The 18,228-nt window shown below is 38.6% G+C and overlaps 2 protein-coding genes across 3 annotated transcripts in view; one reads left to right on the top strand and one right to left on the bottom strand.

Moving 5' to 3' along the window:
• LOC106129156 (protein turtle) overlaps positions 1 to 4,406 on the bottom strand; it is a 75,178-nt gene extending 70,772 nt beyond the window's left edge. For both annotated transcript variants that reach the window (XM_060947668.1, XM_060947667.1), the window contains exon 1: positions 4,159 to 4,406. The gene's annotated coding sequence lies outside the window, so the exon portion shown is untranslated. The remainder of the gene's footprint in view (positions 1 to 4,158) is intronic.
• A 1,751-nt stretch (positions 4,407 to 6,157) lies between these two features.
• On the top strand, positions 6,158 to 18,202 carry LOC106129122 (polyphosphoinositide phosphatase). Its single transcript, XM_060947893.1, has 14 exons — positions 6,158 to 6,329; positions 6,960 to 7,170; positions 7,490 to 7,913; positions 8,152 to 8,370; positions 8,861 to 8,962; positions 10,182 to 10,526; positions 11,199 to 11,409; positions 12,781 to 12,914; positions 13,438 to 13,653; positions 14,730 to 14,826; positions 15,388 to 15,483; positions 16,309 to 16,433; positions 17,216 to 17,368; positions 17,949 to 18,202. Exons 1-14 carry the CDS (start codon positions 6,255 to 6,257, stop codon positions 18,187 to 18,189), a joined length of 2,649 nt encoding a protein of 882 aa, XP_060803876.1. The 5' UTR covers positions 6,158 to 6,254; the 3' UTR covers positions 18,190 to 18,202.
• Positions 18,203 to 18,228: the final 26 nt, after the last annotated feature.

Genomic DNA, 18,228 nt, shown 5'->3' with positions numbered 1-18,228 from the left:
GTCGGCGGTTTCGGGTACTCTTGAACTGACTTTTAGCCTTTCTAATATTTCAATTCCGACGGGTTTTCCTCCTTTAGTTGATGCTTACGTTGTCATTATCCCCCTAATGTTGGCCCTCATTGGATTCTCACTTCACTTCAATTCTCAGTTCTAAGCATCATATGTCCACGATCCTAGATGATCTGTAACTAAACTTTATTAAACTCCAGCAAAACAAGACTTCTCTCCAACCTCGGTGTCTCGAGTATTTGGAGTTGTATCATAAGTATATATTCAAACGACCTAGGAGGAATCCTAGAAGGATTTCATATCTGTGGCTGGGATTCAAAAAAATCCTTTTGGCTGCTAAGATCCATAACGTAGATGAACTGTTTAATTTAAATATCCGTCCATCGTATATTTAGATGACGGTAGAAATATGCATTACAAGCAAAAATTGGGCAACATCCGTGTACACGGACCTAGTTATCGTACTTATAAGTAGTACCCACACTTTGTCGTGGGCGTCAAGTGTTTTGTTGAAGTGTGTGGCATCGCTAATGAGCGGGGCTAGGAGAAAGTGCGCCCGGAGTGAACCGCAGAAGCCGCAACACTTGCGTGTACCTATGTGTGTGTCAACTTGGCTAATTGTTAATGGAAGATAGCGTGTTTGTTTTGTTGTAATTTATACATACACTAGCGACCCGCCCCGGCTTCGCACGGGTGCAAAATTATAAATGTAATTATACATAAAAACCTTCCTCTTGAATCACTCTTCCTGTTACAAAAAACCGCATCAAAATCCGTTGCGTAATTTTAAAGATTTAAGCATACACTAAAATAGCGACTTTGTTTTATACTATGTAGTGATACATTCCTTGATTCCTTCCTTCGCTTCATATACATATATAAGAGTATATGCATGCAGAGATCGTGGCAAGTAGAAAGATGTAGTATCTGCCTACCCCTCCGGGAAAGAGGCGTGATTTTTATGTATGTATGTATGTAAATATTAGACTATTTCTTCGACCTTACACTTTTTATAATCATGGTTCTAATTCTTCAAGAGAATAACATGGAACCCACTCAAGATACTAACACTAGGTTTTTTTTAAAAAAAAAGCTCTCCTTACATTAAGGAGTAAGGAAGTCATTACTTAACGCCTTTGAGTATTCGTGTGTAAAAGCTGAACACTAAGCTTCTCGAAGCTTCACAAAAAGTTGTGTTGGTGTTGTCCTAAGTCAATATGCACTCGAAAGCTCGTATTAATGATTATTGTAAGCACTAGTATTTGATTTTCCCACACCATTGAGTTTCATTCATAAACTCATAAGTAAATGTGCGTTCTATGGTTTTTTGAATGAAACTTCATTCAAAAAACCATACCATAGAAGGCACATTTTTTTTATAATAAATTACAAAGATTAAACCAGATTCCCAGACTAACTTTGGGGCAACGATGTTATAATATTCTATTTTTAAACTGGATTAAATGATTATAGATATATAAGTAATAGTTAAAAAAAGATCAATATCCAAGAACGAGCCCATTCAAAAATAGTTCCGTTTTCCATCATGAGCTAACCCTGATAAGGATTGAACCCGCGGGACTTGTATCGTTTGAAAAGTCCTGCGGGTTATCCTTAAAGAATTTAGAATTTCTGGCATTAGTCCCTGTTAGATATATTTATACCTTTCTGGAGAAGATATTATTAAATTCGCCTTATATGTTATTAAATGAAACAAAAAAAAATTAAGTCAGTAAAAATAAATATTTCAATCGTATTGTTATTTTACACTAGCCTTTGCGTGGGGATTCGCGCCCGTAGGAAATTAAAAAAAAAGGTAAAGTGGGCTCGGTCCCTCCCGAAAGTCTATTCTATATAACAGTAGTAGTTTTTGAGTTTATTCATTACAAACATACCTAAAAAAATACAAATCTTTTCTTATTATAGTGTGGATGTATATACTTAGTAACAAAAAGCAATTTAAGTTTGGAAACTACTAGATTCTGGTCATGCAAGCAATTTGTGCAATGTGCATGCGGTTGGCGGGCAGTTAGTTAGTCACATTTGTTCCCAGAACTGTGTACAGGTGAGCCTGAATGATTTAGTGCTGGGTAGGAGCTGGCAATTTGCTCGCCAGATGCACTCCAGTGCATACAAACAATAGACAACCAATTTTCTATGACCTCACGTATGAGGCTATGATAATGTGTCTATGCATTTAGGTAGTACGAATTTCGCGGAATAAATTTTAAAAATGATCTTTTTAATTATAATATAAGTGGGCACATAATTGACTGACTAAGCACATAGAAGAATCTTGAGATTTGAAATTTGACATGTACTTATCTAGCATGCAAAATTTAATGGAGGTCGATTACGATACTTTGCTTTAGACTTTTCGCTGTTTTTGACTGATAGCGTCGCGTGATTGGATATTGAGGCTTTTGGCAAAAATATTTGACGGCTTGGAGCATATATACAACCTCCGACACAACATCGTCGGAGCCGCGGTTCCCCAGGCGTTACACCTAGCCTGGCGGAAGATCTTCCCTTTGGTGGCGGTCGAGCCGAATCAACGCTCCCGCTACACAGACCATTACAATACATTCCACTAAAGCCTCCAAAATGAAATCAACCTGCTTGCTATTATTAAAAGGCTCTCCTGCCATTTAGTGTGCACAAACTTTCAATTCACGGAATGCATGGGTATGCGATTCCGACATAAAATTAAACACCTACTGTGATTCGACAAAGATTGAAAAGCAGTATGAATCAACCCTCCATTTTTTGCGTACATCTACGAATCAAGTCAAAGAATGTGCGCTGCACAAAGGGTACATGTAGCTCTTTGACAAGAGCCTGGCGGTCAGTGCTCTGTGTTGAAGCCAGCAATTTTTTTTTTTCGTAAATTCGTAGGCCATTGTCGCCGTGAGAAAAGAGAGCGTATTGAATAGATCTCTCTAGTAATTCGCTGCTCGAAAAGAAAGTGATCCATCTTACTTAATCCAAGTACCTGCTTTGCTCAACACATTTCGCAATTTTAGAACGTAAACTTGATGTTACAAGCTCCTTTACAAGTTGGAGAAGAAATTGTCAGATATTTTAGAAGATTTAACATAAAATATGTCTCCATTTCTAATTAGTATTTGCCCGCGTAAAACGCATAATTTTCTAGTTCTTCCTATAAGAATTTCGGAAATTCTCCCTGTGTTCTGCTATTTGTACTAAACGGCTGAATCTATAACTTAATGAATTTTACTTACTAATTCATTACCTACTTACTTCTATAGAAACAGACTTGACTGACTTCAAATATGCAGATGTATAATTTAATAAATATATATATTTGAAAAATAACATAAATATAGATATTTTAGTCTGAATATTTAATTATACATACATAAGTACAATATTTTGAAATATAATAAAATTTAAATTTGCTAATTCGATGTCTTTTTTTGCAAACTTGCATTTGTATAATTAAAAACAGGAAATATCTGAATTATATGAAACAGTCTCACGGAACTGGTCCGACACGTAAAAGCTGAAAGGATTAATTAAAAGTACGTTGAAACTTTCGCGAAATCATAACAAAATCGCGAGAATAAAAATATCATTGATACGAAATAGGTACCTAACTGTTCGACAGATTTTTACGAAGCTTCACAATTTTATAGTTTACAGATAAAAATAGTTGTTGAATTCTTAAAATTTATTATATCCCAGTTCAGTCCCTCTATAAATTAGTTTTATTGGGAAGATAGTGAATATAATCTTATCTTGGACGCAATGTAGAGTAGGTAAAATATATGGCAAGATGTACCTACTGGTCGATAATAGTACCTACGTAATCTTACCTTCTCCCAACTTTTCATTTGATTAATTCCTTTTTATTCGTAACTAGATTCAAAACTGCTCAAAGTCTACTGAACCGAAATTAATGAAGTTGTGCACAGAAAAATAATAGACCTTCGGAAGTATCATGTGCTATTTCTTTTTATTTCTAGCAATACCCATAAAGGCTGGTAAGATTCGCTCTAAGCACACCTCTCCTCTGGCTCTCCTATAGATATATATCGTATAATGTAGGGCAACTTGTACAAAGATGTTTGACGTCGCCTGAACACAATAACATACGTTGTCACTGTAACAGCCCTTCCCAAAACTCACCTTATATCATTTGTCGTGATCGGTCGATTCTACACAACGTTGGGTCTCAGCAGTTGTTAAAATTGCCGCATTCCTTCGAGGGCGTGAGACCGGCTCAGCCTCCGATCTGGACCAAAAACTAACACCACATATGACAAGTTCACTAATATAATACACTGTTAAGCCTATTTAGACACAGGTTCATTCATACATGTTTAGTAAAAAGAGTTTGTCGGCACTGCGGCAGGTAAAAAGCGGCAGTGGACAGGTACGGCGTCGGCGGAGACGCGTCGGGGACTGGACCCGCCGCCCGAGGGCGCCGCTGACGTCCCGCGCATGCGTACACCCGCTGCCCACTCGGGCCTAAAACCTCATTACATGAAGGACTCTACTACAAAGCCTGAATACATGCGGCCTCTATTTATATTTATTCAATCACAAAAGCAGTTAAGTTAGTAATACGTTTGCAATGCCATCGCTATTTGTCGGTCCCTCGTTCAGAGTTAAGTCTGATCTGGACTTTGACCTAGATTGTGGGCACGGAGCACACAAATATTTCAGTAGGTCTGGGAGTGGCATCTCATTTCAGCAATTCATTGGGCTGTCGAGGTTATTTAGTTATAGGAGCGTGAATGCCGTTTGGTTCCCGGCACCAATACAAAAAAGAATAGGACCAATCCATCTCTTTCCCATAGATGTCGTAAGAGGTGACTAAGGGATAGGCTTACAAACTTGGGATTCTGTTTTAGGCAATGGGCTAGCAACTAGTCATTTTTTAATCTCAATTCTAACATTAAACCAAATAGCTGAACGTGGCTGAAATTTAGTCTTTTCAAGACTGTTAGCTCTGTCTATCCCGCAAGGGATATAAACGTGACCATATGTATGTATGTAGGAGCGTGATTCAAATTCGGCGTGGCTAACTAGCGAACCCCGGTTTTGGGTGTAGGGTTATTCATCTACTCTATCATACATTCATACCATCACGGGGTAGACAGAGCCAACGGTCTTGAAAAGACTGTAAGGCCACATTCAGCTATATGGTTAAATGATGGAATTGAAATTTAATTAATGAAAGGTTGATGCGGGGTAGACAGAGCCAACAAACAGTCTTGAAATGACTGTTTGGCGGCCACGACCACCTTAAGCTGTTTGGCTTAATCATAGAATTGAGATTCAAATAGCATCAGGATGCTAGCCCATCGCCTAAATAAAAATCCCAAGTGTATTAGCCTATCCCTTAGTCACTTTTACGACATCCACGGGAAAGAGATGGAGTGGTCCTTTTATTTTTTGTATTAGTGCTGGGAACCACACGGCACAAAAAATATCAATAATTGTTATCATAATTCCCCAACCTAAAAGTCCAAAATGGCTGCCATCAGTCGTTCTATTAAGATTTTCCAGGGGAAACTCTCCCCTGGAAAATCTCTATAGATTCGCCAATTCAAGCAGGCCTGCATAACAGTCCTAACATCAACCATTAGATCTTTTGATACGCCAGATGTAGGTACCTACTATAAGCCTGTTTATTTGAAAGTAGAACTCGGCTCTGTCTACCCCGTAAGGCATAAAGGCATGATATCTGTAACATGTGTGTGAGTAGAATGGCGTGTATTGGAATATAATTATCGAAGCTGTGTTAGGTGCCTTTATTAACAGGACAGTACATATTAGACAGGAGTCCCTCCATGTAATTAAAGCTATTTATTGGTAGATCATGGTCATAAGTGGACCCCGGGCTCGTTATCAATGAGGTCAACAGGAACAAACGCCAGAATTATTGGTGGAGATTGAATATCCACCGTTCATTCACAAATCCAGATCTATTAGAATTCTGACGACATACAGGTATGTAGTACAAAGAATAGGAATAGGAATATTTAATAAAAACTTAAGGAACAATATCTAAGGATTGAACCACAAACACTCAGATGAATGATCTTTGCTACTGTTATAAAAGAAGTTTGTTAAATGTCAGGATGTCAATGTCACTACCTACTGACATTGCGTAAACAAATCAAAATCAAAATAGGTAGATTGGTACCTATCACACTAAATTATTTTAATAAAATTTATTAAATAGTATAAGTTATTTATTTCATTCAACAACAAAAATGTCGAAACGAAGTGTAATGTTTCACCCAATAATCAGCTCTATTCAGCGCATCGCCCTTTATGAAACAAAAGCTGTAAGTACTTGTTCATATCAAAATGTTACCTTTAATCCATCCTATAAGGAATTATGCTACGTTTACCTATTTTATAATTTTTGACTAAAACAGCTTACAGCGATTTACGTGCCGCTTATAATAATAAGTAAAAAATTTGTAACACCTCCCAAAAGGCTCTATAAGTGTGAAAAAGTTTTGGTGACGCCCATCCATAGATTCTCCTATTCTCAGGTAGAATATGTGGGCCGCTTAGGCCATGCCAACTCCAGAATACTCTGTGATTATTCCAGAATTTATAAATATAACATCTAGAATACTTCTAATGGGTATGCCTATTCCTAAAAGCTCTGCAAAGCTACCCAATTATTTTTTTTTTTATTTATCAGCACCATAAAATTTGACTTCAGTTCAAATTCAGTTGTATTTTGCTATATAATAATTCTTTGCCAAATAATATAACAGGTGTACTCCAACTGTTGTATTATTGGCATAAATAAATTAATAAATTCACTCACATTACTCTTTTTATTTTTATCATTAAGCCAAACAGTTGAATGTGGCCTATTGGTCTTTTAGAGACTTTTGGATCTGTCTACCCCATAAGTGATTTAGATGAGATTATATGATGTATTACTCTTTTTGCTTCAGAGATTCTACTTAATTGGCTCTAACAACACACAAACAAGGTTCCGAGTACTAAAAATAGACCGGACTGAGCCGAGGGAGCTCATACTGGTCGATGATAAGGTGGAGTACAATAAACAAGAGATACATCAGTTACTCAACATGATCGGGTTTGGTAACCGTACCGGCAGGATGGGAGGCTTCAACAAACTCGTCTCTGCGTTTGGTATTGTAGGTAATATAATATATATAATATAGTTAAAGAGTTGGTGGTCAAATCGCAAGAGGCACAGGTTCAATTGCAATGTACCAACGGCTTTTTTTGAAAGTCATGTACATTAGTTTGAATACTAACTGATGGTCTTGCGGTGAGGGAAAACATTGTGAAGTAACCTGCACATTCAAGAAACTGGATGTTTTAGTTTGACAGTTAGGTTTGCCTGCAAAAGTTCCAGTCAGACGAGAGTCCCTTCTTTACTTCACTTCATTCTACATTTGGATTTTCTCGGACAGTACTTGTGTAGGAATATAGAGGATACATCATCTCATTTCAGGCTTTATAAGATTTCTAGAAGGTTACTACATAATACTAGTGACGAAACGAAGAAAAATAGCCATGATCGGAGCACATTCCATATATAAGATTGAAGACACAGCCACTATATACATTCCTAGTGAAAACACGAAGCCTCAGCATCCTGATGAGCAGAGATATTTGAAGATGTTCCAGGCTATAGACCTGTCAACCAATTTCTACTACAGCTATAGCTACGATGTAACTCATACGTTACAAATGAACATGGCACCTCCGAGGCAGTTGGCTCCGGTTTTATTTCCAAAGCCTGATACAGCGGTTGTGTACGGTTCTCAATCATCGGAGAGCGAGGAAGTGAAATGTACCTGTAACGTTGATAATGATGACGAAGACATATTCGAAACTTGGAAAAGTCAAATACAACAACGGCAAGAGAAAACTGGGTAAATGTTTGTTTGAAAATTTCGACTCTCACTTAACAAAAAATTCGTCACTAGCAACCTGTCACTATTTGAATCTCAATTCTATCATTAAGCCAAATAGCTGAACGTGGCCATCCAGTCTTTTCAAGGCTGTTGGCTCTGTCTACCCCGCAAGACGTATAGACGTGACCATATGTATGTATGTTGTTCTCGTTTCCAAATAAATATTTTAATTTTCATTTTCATTGATTATTAACAGCTGTACAAACGCAACGCTACAATTCGGCGTGCGCGCAGTCCCCGAGTGGCGCTTCGTGTGGAACAGCCACCTGCTGTCGGCGGTCCACAACCACCTCCACCCTGACTGGATCCTGTACATCATCCACGGGTTTATAGAGCAGAGCAACTTGAATATATTCGGCCGACCTATATATCTGACGCTGATTGCAAGGCGGAGTAATAGATATGCTGGGACCAGGTTGGTCAATTTATTTATTAAGATTTATGTATTGAAGATATTTTTTGTTATAAAACTGTATTGTGTGCCAATCTACACTAATATTATAAAGCTGAAGAGTTTGTTTGTTTGAACGCGCTAATCTCAGGAACTATTGGTTCAAATTGAAAAATTCTTTTTGTGTTGAATAGACTATTTATCGAGGAAGGCTTTAGGCTATATAACATCACGCTGCAACTATTAAGAGCGAAGAAATAATGGATAATGTGAAAAAAAACAGAGAAAATTATTCATCCTTGAGAGCTTCAACATACATACATAAAATCACGTCTCTTTCCCGGAGGGGTAGGCAGAGACTACCTCTTTCCACTTGCCACGATCTCTGCATATTTCCTTCGCTTCATCCACATTGAGGGCTTCAATGATGCCCAAAATAACTTTTTCACGCGGACGAAGCCGCAGGCACAGCTAGTGATGATATAGGTATGTAATGTATAATCGTTTTGATCAGATTCCTGAAGAGAGGAGCTAATATGCACGGAGACGTGGCCAATGAAGTGGAGACGGAGCAGATTGTGCACGACTCTATGGTGTCCTCGTTCACTGCTGGCAGGTACGTTTCTATTTATATAAATATCTATGTCAATATACATATAAAACAAACATAAAAAGAACCATTCACAAAAACAAAATTCAGTCTTTTCAAGACTGTTGGCTCTGTCTACCCCGCAGGGGATATAGACGTAACCATATGTATGTATGTCAATATAATAATAAGGCGATCTAGCTAGGTCCCATAACCAGGAAAAATAGGTAATAATTCTAGGTAATTGGGAGTTATACTTTTTTGCTTTTACTATTTTTTATGGTTTTTGTGATGGCCGCCGATTTTTGCTATTTATTACAATTTTTTTTTTGTTTTTAGAATTGTTTTGATGTTACTTTGTATCGTTTTTCTAACGTCTACCGAGCACCGCTCTCACCCAGGTATCATTTGTAAATTGACATCCGATGAAGATGTCATCGCTGCAGTGTAGTTTATTCCGCCGCTTTTATTACACTTGCGCTTTGGAAGCGGTAGTAGATATACTCGTAATTAATATTTTAGTAAAGTTGATGTCATTAAGTGATACCTTGTTTCCTATTTTGAAAATAAATTTACTTCTATTCATGGACTGAGCATAACATGTTAGTCGAATGAATCCTGAAATATAGGCATAAGTTGATTTCTGAGAATGGTCAATATCACAGCGGCAGACCAGAGAGAAATGACCTTTATATGCTTTTCAATCCAAGTTGGGTTTTGAGTAATTACCCAAGAGAGAATATTTTTTTCCTTTTTTTGAGGGCATTTATCGTGTTGACATTCAGGGAAAGAAATAACTACTGCTCGGTAGCAACATAAATAAGATTAATAAAAACAATTTTCTGTTTTTTGACAAAGTAATATCTGGAGTATTATTTTTTTTTTCATTTCGAACGTATCTTGATCAAATTAAGGACGTCCTGGTAAAGGGTCAGGTCAAAAGTACCCGAAACCGCCGAGCTTGCATGAAGAGAGTTATGAATGTGGATGAAGCGAAGGGAGTATGCAGAGATCGTGGCAAGTAGAAAGAGGTAGTCTCTGCTTACCCCTCCGGGAAAGAGGCGTGATTTTATGTATGTATGTAATTTCTGGCATACTTGGGAACATTATTAATTTTTGTATATACTTTTATCCTTTTATACATACATACATCCTTCTCCTTAATTTGATCAAGATATGTTCGTCTAGGTCTTCCCACCCCGACCTTTCCCTTATCCTTTTATCCTAATTAAAAATAACTTAACAGCTTCAGCTCGTTCGTGCAAATGCGCGGCTCCATACCCAGCTACTGGTCTCAAGATGTCTCCAAGATGGTGCCAAAGCCGGCCATATCTATAGACCTGGGCGATCCATACGCTGAAATACCAGGAAAGCATCTCAACAACCTGTTAAGACGATACGGCTCACCGATAATGTTCTTGAATCTGGTCAAGAAGAGAGAGAAGAGAAGACACGAATCGTTACTTACCGATGTGATAAGTAATGCTATAAAATATTTGAACCAGTTTTTGCCGCCGGAGCACGCGATACAGTATATACATATAGACATGGCCAGGATGAATAAGGGGGCGGATGCTAAAGTTTTGGATAAGTAAGTTATATTTTTTATACTTAATTTCTCTTTTGTCCGTTTAAAGAGAGATAAGTTAATTTCCTTAATTTCTAGCGAGTAGCATGAATATAATTTTAAGTGTTTGGAATAACATTGGGTTATATGGGTAATAGCTGTTCAGTTGTAGAAAAGTTTAAGACCTCATTCTAAATAATTAATTTATTCTTAAACTTTGTGACTGAACGCCACGTTCAGCTGTTCAATACATAGATAAACTGATGGAATTGAGATTCAACTAGTGACAGGTTGCTAGCCCATGGCCTAAAAGGAAAATCCCAAGTTTATAAGCTTATCCCTTAGTCGTCTTTTAAAACATCCATGGATACCTAACAGATGGAGTGGTCCTAGAGTGGTGGCATCAGGACCATACGTATATTACAGCCAAATTATATCTAGTCAAGTACTCGAGTACCGAGATAAACCGAGTACTCGGTTGATACTCGGTACTCGGTCGGCGTACTCGGCGGGTAACTCCGAATAACTCCGTTTAAATCCGATATTTATTTAGGTAGATATAATTAAGAACCGAGTTACTCATCCGGAGTACACGGTTGAAAAAAAAAATCGAGCCGAATAAAACTCGGCACTCGTTACTCGACAACAGTGTTACACGGCACAACTCTAGCTACATATCTACCTCGTTGCGTCCAGACTGTCGACGATTGCGCACGCGGCGATCCGGCGCACCGGCTTCTTCGTGAGCCGCGCGGGCGCGGGCGCGGGGGCGGGGGGAGCGGGGGGCGCGGCCGGCCACCAGGGGGGGCGGCTGCAGGGCGGGCTGCTTCGCGTCAACTGCGTGGACTGCCTGGACCGCACCAACACCGCGCAGTTCGCCGTCGGGAAGTGTGTGCTCGCCCATCAGGTACCTACGCCATAGGTTAGCGACGGTTGGCCACGGTTTTTTTTTTTAGCTAGGAAAAAAATGTCAGACATACATATGGTCAGGACTATATCCCTTGCGGGGTAGACAGAGCCAACTGTCTTGAAAAGACTGAATGGCCACGTTCAGCTATTTGGCACATTTATATCCCTTGCGGGGTAAATAGAGCCAACAGTCTTGAAAAGACTGATAGGCCACGTTCAGCTGTTTGGCTTAATGATAGAATTGAGGTTCAAATAGTGACAGGTTGCTAGACCATCGCGTAAAAAAGAATCCCAAGTTTGCAAGCCTATCCCTTAGTCGCCTTTTACGACATCCATGGGAAAGAGATGGAGTGGTCCTATTCTTTTTTGCATTTATTGTTGCCGGGAACCACACGGCACTGCCGGGAACCAGGTGACTGGCTGATGGAGAGACGTGACTTCTTTTTTTCGCAGCGGTAATACGCTTATCTGTGACACCGGAGGTCCCGGGTTCGAATCCCGGTCAGGGCATGGTGAGAATAAGAACTTTTTCTGATTGGCCTGGGTCTTGGATGTTTATCTATATAAGTATTTGTTATAAAATATAGTATCGTTGAGTTAGTATCTCGTAACACAAGTTCCGAACTTACTTCGAGGCTAACTCAATCAGTGTAATTTGTCCCGTATATATATATTTTTTTTTTGACGAAGTAGTTTGTAGGCAACCTTCTTTGTGTAAGCTATAGCAATGGTTGGTTGATTTTTTTTGTTAATTAGGAAAAAATGACAAATTTTTTTTTTTTTTTTCAAATATTTTTCGTTTTATTTCGATAATTATAGTGTTTTAAATTTGATTATTTCTCTCATCTTCTGTCTCTTTTAGTGAATAACGTAACTTTGCGAATATGCTTCCTACAATATTCGTATTGAAATCTTTAAGTTTTACATTTGTGGCGACACCTCTACGCGACACGTCACAACAGACATTCAAGTGGCAAATGGAAATATGTAGTCTCTGTCTACCCCTCCGGGAAAAAGGCGTGATTGTATGTATGTATATTCAATAACAGACGAATTAATTAAATATGCAGTGCAGTTTGTTACCGCTTCTTCTGCACTGACGCCTTGGAAGCGGCAGTAAACTTAGTTTTTAAGTAATTCATTTGACGTCAACCAAGTTGTTAAACCATACGACAATTATTAAGCGATATAATAATATCCTATAATAATGAATAAAAAAAATTGAAAATTAAAAGTACATTAGGGAGGTAAAAATGTCGATTCGATCGAATTTCTTCAGTTTATTCATAGATGGCGCTTGCACAAATTTTGTACCGACTCGGCTTTGAAGCTATAGATGGCGCTTTAACAAATTTAATCCCACTTTCAGTTGCACGCCCTGGGTCTGATCTCGGAGCCCGTGATAGAGTTTGACTCTGACTGCGTGCGGTTGTTGGAGGGGCTGTATGAAGACCACGGAGACACCCTGGCTTTGCAGTATGGTGGCTCACAGCTGGTGCACAGGTACTTTATATATATATATATATATATATATATATATATATATATATATATATATATATATATATATATATATATATATATATATATATATATATATATATATATATATATTTGTATTGTACGTATATAATTGTTAAGTCTTAAGCATCATACTCGTGAATGAACTGTTGTTCACCCTTGCCCCAATTTTATATGTGATCCTCTTATTGTCCCGGTTCACCAATGTATTCTACATTCATTCATGTTTTTTAATGTAGACAATGTGCATTCGTCCATGATTTAGATTTAAGAGATCTATATTTGTATATTGACGTCCGATGAAAATGCTGCAGTGTAGTTTCTTCCGCCGCTTCTTCTACACATGCGCTTTGGAAGCGGTAGTAGTTATAATTAGATTTAAGTGATGTGATGTCAATAAGTGATACTTTGTATCCAATTTTGAAAATAAATCTATTCTATTCTATTTCTGCACTCCTGATCAGACTAACAAAACCAAGAGTCTATTTAAGAATCGATGTTGCAGAATAAAAACTTACCGCAAAACGGCGCCATGGTCCTCCCACGGGAACGACATCATGCAGACCCTGAGCCGGTACTACTCCAACACGTTCTCGGACGCGGAGAAGCAGAGCACCATCAACCTGTTCCTGGGGCTGTTCGTGCCGGACGCCGCGCTGGCGGAGCGCTCCGACCGCGCGCTGCACCACCCTGAGGCCGCCGTCTACATTCCTAGGAAGACGTGAGTCGAGTCAATTAAATTATAATTAATAAACACTAAATTTTTTTGACATTGACATTTCTGTAGTGTTGCCAGTGTTGAAATATTTCTACTATGAAAGGGGTGATTTTTTGCCTTTTAAAAATAAACCTTTACATACATACATATAATCACGTCTATATCCCTTGCGGGGTAGATAGAGCCAACAGTCTTGAGCGAACTGATACGTTCAGCTATTTGGATTTAAGATAGAATTGAGATTCGAATAGTGACAGGTTGCTAGCCCATCGCCTAAAAAAAGAATCTCAAGTTTGTAAGCCTATCCCTTAGTCGCCTTTTACGACATCCATGAGAAAGAGATGGAGTGGTCCAATTTTTTTGTATTGGTGCCGGGAACCACACGGCACGCCACCATAAACCTTTGATAAATTTAATTAAAAGTCTAATCGACCTAATTGTCGTAAGTCAAAATTTAAAATCAAAACTTTTATTCATTATTACGGGACACTTCAATATCACTTAATAATTGTCATATCTTTTGGTTTCACAACATAAGTCTCGGTGAGATGTTCGTATTTCACTCAATAACCCAGTCCACTAGCATCCCATGCGCATGACCCAAACCAAATGAATCCCTCCCTGGCAATTGTTTGGTAGATGTGGAGGCCTGTCCGTGAGTGTATCCCAATGGCCGATCAGGGGACAGACCTCCATAGGTGCAGCCATTTCACTTTAGAACAAAATGTACCAAATGTCCTCTTCATGTTGGCTTCGGCCCCATAAACGCCTCCCAAATGACCGGACTTCATGATAAGGGACCGGATTATATGAATAATCGTAGTTACATTCTGCTGTGATTATAATCAAAGTTAATTTTTCAAATCTTTTCTTTTACGGATTACTGAAAAACTTTGCCATAACATTATTGAATTTATTTTTACTAAATTCGCAATTCAAAAACTATTGTCACCCTAACGAGTCCTGGCGAATTTGATTATCATCGCTTTGTCATTGTTGTATATTTGTCCTCAATGGACTCCCAGCATTGTCACCCGTCAAAACAAAGATGGCAGACGTCTATTTTTTTATTGTTACAGTTCACTAACTAAATGGTGGGATGACGAGGTGCTACGTTATTTGCCAGTGCCATGCAACGAGATGCGGAAGCTATGTTGCGAGATCATCGGCATGCAGGTAAATGAGGGCTTAGTGGCTTGACTAAGGGATAGGCTTATAAACTTAGGATTTTTCTTTTAGGCGACGGGCTAGCAACCTGTCAATATATTTATTTAAAACTTTATTGTACAAAAAATCTACAGAAGGCGGACTTAATGCCCTTTGGCATTCTCTATTAGTTAACCAGCTGACCAAACAGAAAAACTAAGTTGCGATAAAGTGCACATGCATACTGAAACATACATACATTACAAAAAAAAATGCATAAATACGTACAAGATACATAAAAAAATCTCAAGTTTCTAAGCCTATGCCTTAGTCATGTTTAACGACATCCACGGGAAAGAGATAGAGTGGACTTTTTTCTATTGGTGCCGAAAACCACACGGCTACGTACACGATTTTTAAACTATATCTGAATCTCAATTTTATAATTAAGCCAAACAGCTGAACATGGCAAAATACTGATATATTTTCAAGACTCTTGGCTCTGTCTACCCAGCAAGGGATATAGACGTGATTATATGTATGTATGTTAAATTAACAATAAAGTATTCACATATACATTGATATACGCAGGGTGACAGTGCGCGTGCGCTGGAAATGTTGGACACGTACCACGATTACTACCGCCCATTCGAATACACGGTGTTCTCGGAGTGCTTCGAGTTTAAAGTGAGTTGTTATTTAATTTTATGTATTTCTCGGTATTTGTATAGGTATTTTGTTTTTTTTTTTCAATTTAAAATCTTATTTATTTTCCTACATTTATTTGTGTTTCTTTTTTGTTAATTGGATATTTAGATGAGCAGTAGGAAAATTAAATGTCAAATTTAAAATTATTGTCAAATTGGTGTTATATAAATACTACATTAAACGAGTTATATTTATTATATTTATATTTACTCATGTTTTTGAGATTGGCTCTAACGACTGTAGTGAATTTGAAATATACGTACAATCGAGGGTTTAAAATTTAAAAACTAAGGATTTTTCTTTTAACCTGTCCCTATTTGAATTTCAATGCTATCACTAAGCCAAACAGCTGCACATGGCCTGTATCAGTCTTTTCAAGACTGTTGGGTTTGTCTACCCCGCAAGGGATATAGACGTGATTGTGTGTTCATACATACATACATATGATCACGTCTATATCCATTGCGGGGTAGACAGAGTCAATAGTCTTGATAAGACTGAATGGCCACGTTCAGCTATTTGGCTTAATGATCGCCTAAAAAAAGAATCTCAAGTTTATAAGTCTATCCCTCAGTCGCCTTTTACGACATCCGTGGGAAAGATTCGTCCTATTCTTTTTTGTATTAGTGCCGGGAACCACACGGCACTTGATTTGAATTTCAATGCTAATAATAATATACTAAGCCAAACCGCTGCACATGGCCTGTATCAGTCTTTTCACTGTTAGGTCTGTCTACCTCGCAAGGGATATAGACGTGATTGTATGTATATATGTGAAAATGTAGCGGACACCCCCCATTGCAGATGTGCCACACGCGCGAGCTGGCGCCGCCGCTGTCGGGCGCCAGCCCCTTCGTGGTGCGCGGCCGCACGCGCGCGCCGCGCCCCGCGCTCGCCGGCGCCGCCACCGCGGCCTACTGCGACTCGGAGTCAGTCACGACTGCTTGTCTTCTTTAATACATACATACATACATACATATGGTCACGTCTATATCCCTTGCGGGGTAGACAGAGCCAACAGTGTTGAAAAGACTGAATGGCCACGTTCAGCTATTTGGCTTAATGATAGAACCAAGATTCAAATAGTGACAGGTTGCTAGCCCATCGCCTAAAAGAGGAATCCTAAGTTTATAAGCCTATCCCTTAGTCGCCTTTTACGACATCCATGGGAAAGAGATGGAGTGGTCCTATTCTTTTTGTAATAGTGCCGGGAACCACACGGCACTTCTTCTTTAATCCAATTCAATTTATTTATTGCATCCTTAATGTACAGTATACAGGTCATCGTTTATAAAATAAAGGAACAATTGAGGACCATGTCGGGCGCTGCAATGGGATAAGGGCTATATATTTACTTATGTCATACTTTAGTTCGAAAGCTATCCTGTGCTCTTACTGTGAGGGAAAACATCGTGAGGAACCTGCACATTCTGGCAATTGAATGTGTTACCGTGATCTGAGAGTTAGGTTTCCCTGCAAAGGCTGCGAAGGTCAGATGGAAACCTGACTCACCTAATCTAGGATACTAGTCAAAACAAACTCCGGGCTCCTCTCCAGAAGGACGAGGACGCAACGGGATTCAAGCCAGAAGAAAGAAGAAAAAACTTGGTAAAAAAAAAGCAATAATGTTAATAGCTAGTATCCACTACTTCGGAGCCAGGAGGCCGCCATTTCAATGGCAACTAAACTGATATATACTCACAATTGCCAGGTCTGACAGCTCTTCGTCCACCGAAGAGGATTTGTCTCTCAGCAGCCGAGCGGAGCCCCGCGCGCCCGTCACCCACCCGCACCCCCCGCGCGCCGACACCGACACACACAACACGCTGATGCTCGCCGACCCGCCCAAGAGGGATATGACTATGTGAGTCACAGTTGGTTTTTTGGAAAATGTCTTTTATATTTATCAAAAACGAACATAATGATCTCAACTAATGAAGAGGCAGTATGGTCTTTGACCTTAGCCTGTTCTATGTGGAACGAATCTGAACAAAAATAAAAACTACTTTTTTTGTCTTGAGAATTTGAGATCAATGCAATGCAATGCACATACTTAAAAAAATAAATTCTGTCCTATACTTTTTAGAATTTATCTCTTACTTTCGGAGTAATTTTATTAGTCAGGCAAATTGTAGCCAATATTTCAATAACATCATAAAATATTTAGTAATTTATTTACGATGCATAAATTTGACCTTTTCTGCCTATCTCTTTTTTTGTATTGTACAAGGGTTAAAGTATTTTACAAGTGCCACACGACAACGCCGCTAATTTGAAAAATCGCAATATATAATGCTCATATGTGAACTTATGTACTTACCTATATATTACTTTAATAAGCAATGTATTTGAATATATGATGACGTGTTTTGCCAAATAAATTATGTTTTTCTTATCTTAACTTATATGAACTATCTTATATTCATGGTTATTTTTATTTAAAGTTACAAACGGTACGTGAACTTCGAACGAAGATCAAACCCCAAATACGAGAGCGACATCCACGTGGTTCTAACAGTTAGCAGCGCGTTCACGATCGACAGCTCTGTGGACGTTATACCGCCCACCGTGAACAAGGTGGCGAAGGAAATTTATCAAGACTACGTCAAACGAGGGCAAGGCTACGTGGCAACACCGACTGATTCGCTCCATCTCTACGCCAAATATTGTAATCTCGCTTTTTAATAAATATATTATTAAAAAAAAAACACTTGTTTAAGTTAT

The sequence above is a fragment of the Amyelois transitella genome, chromosome 14 (genome assembly GCF_032362555.1).
Source record: "Amyelois transitella isolate CPQ chromosome 14, ilAmyTran1.1, whole genome shotgun sequence".
Taxonomy (NCBI): Eukaryota; Metazoa; Arthropoda; class Insecta; order Lepidoptera; family Pyralidae; genus Amyelois; species Amyelois transitella.
Note: the sequence above shows the minus strand (reverse complement) of the source record. Positions and strands in the feature narration are given on the sequence as shown.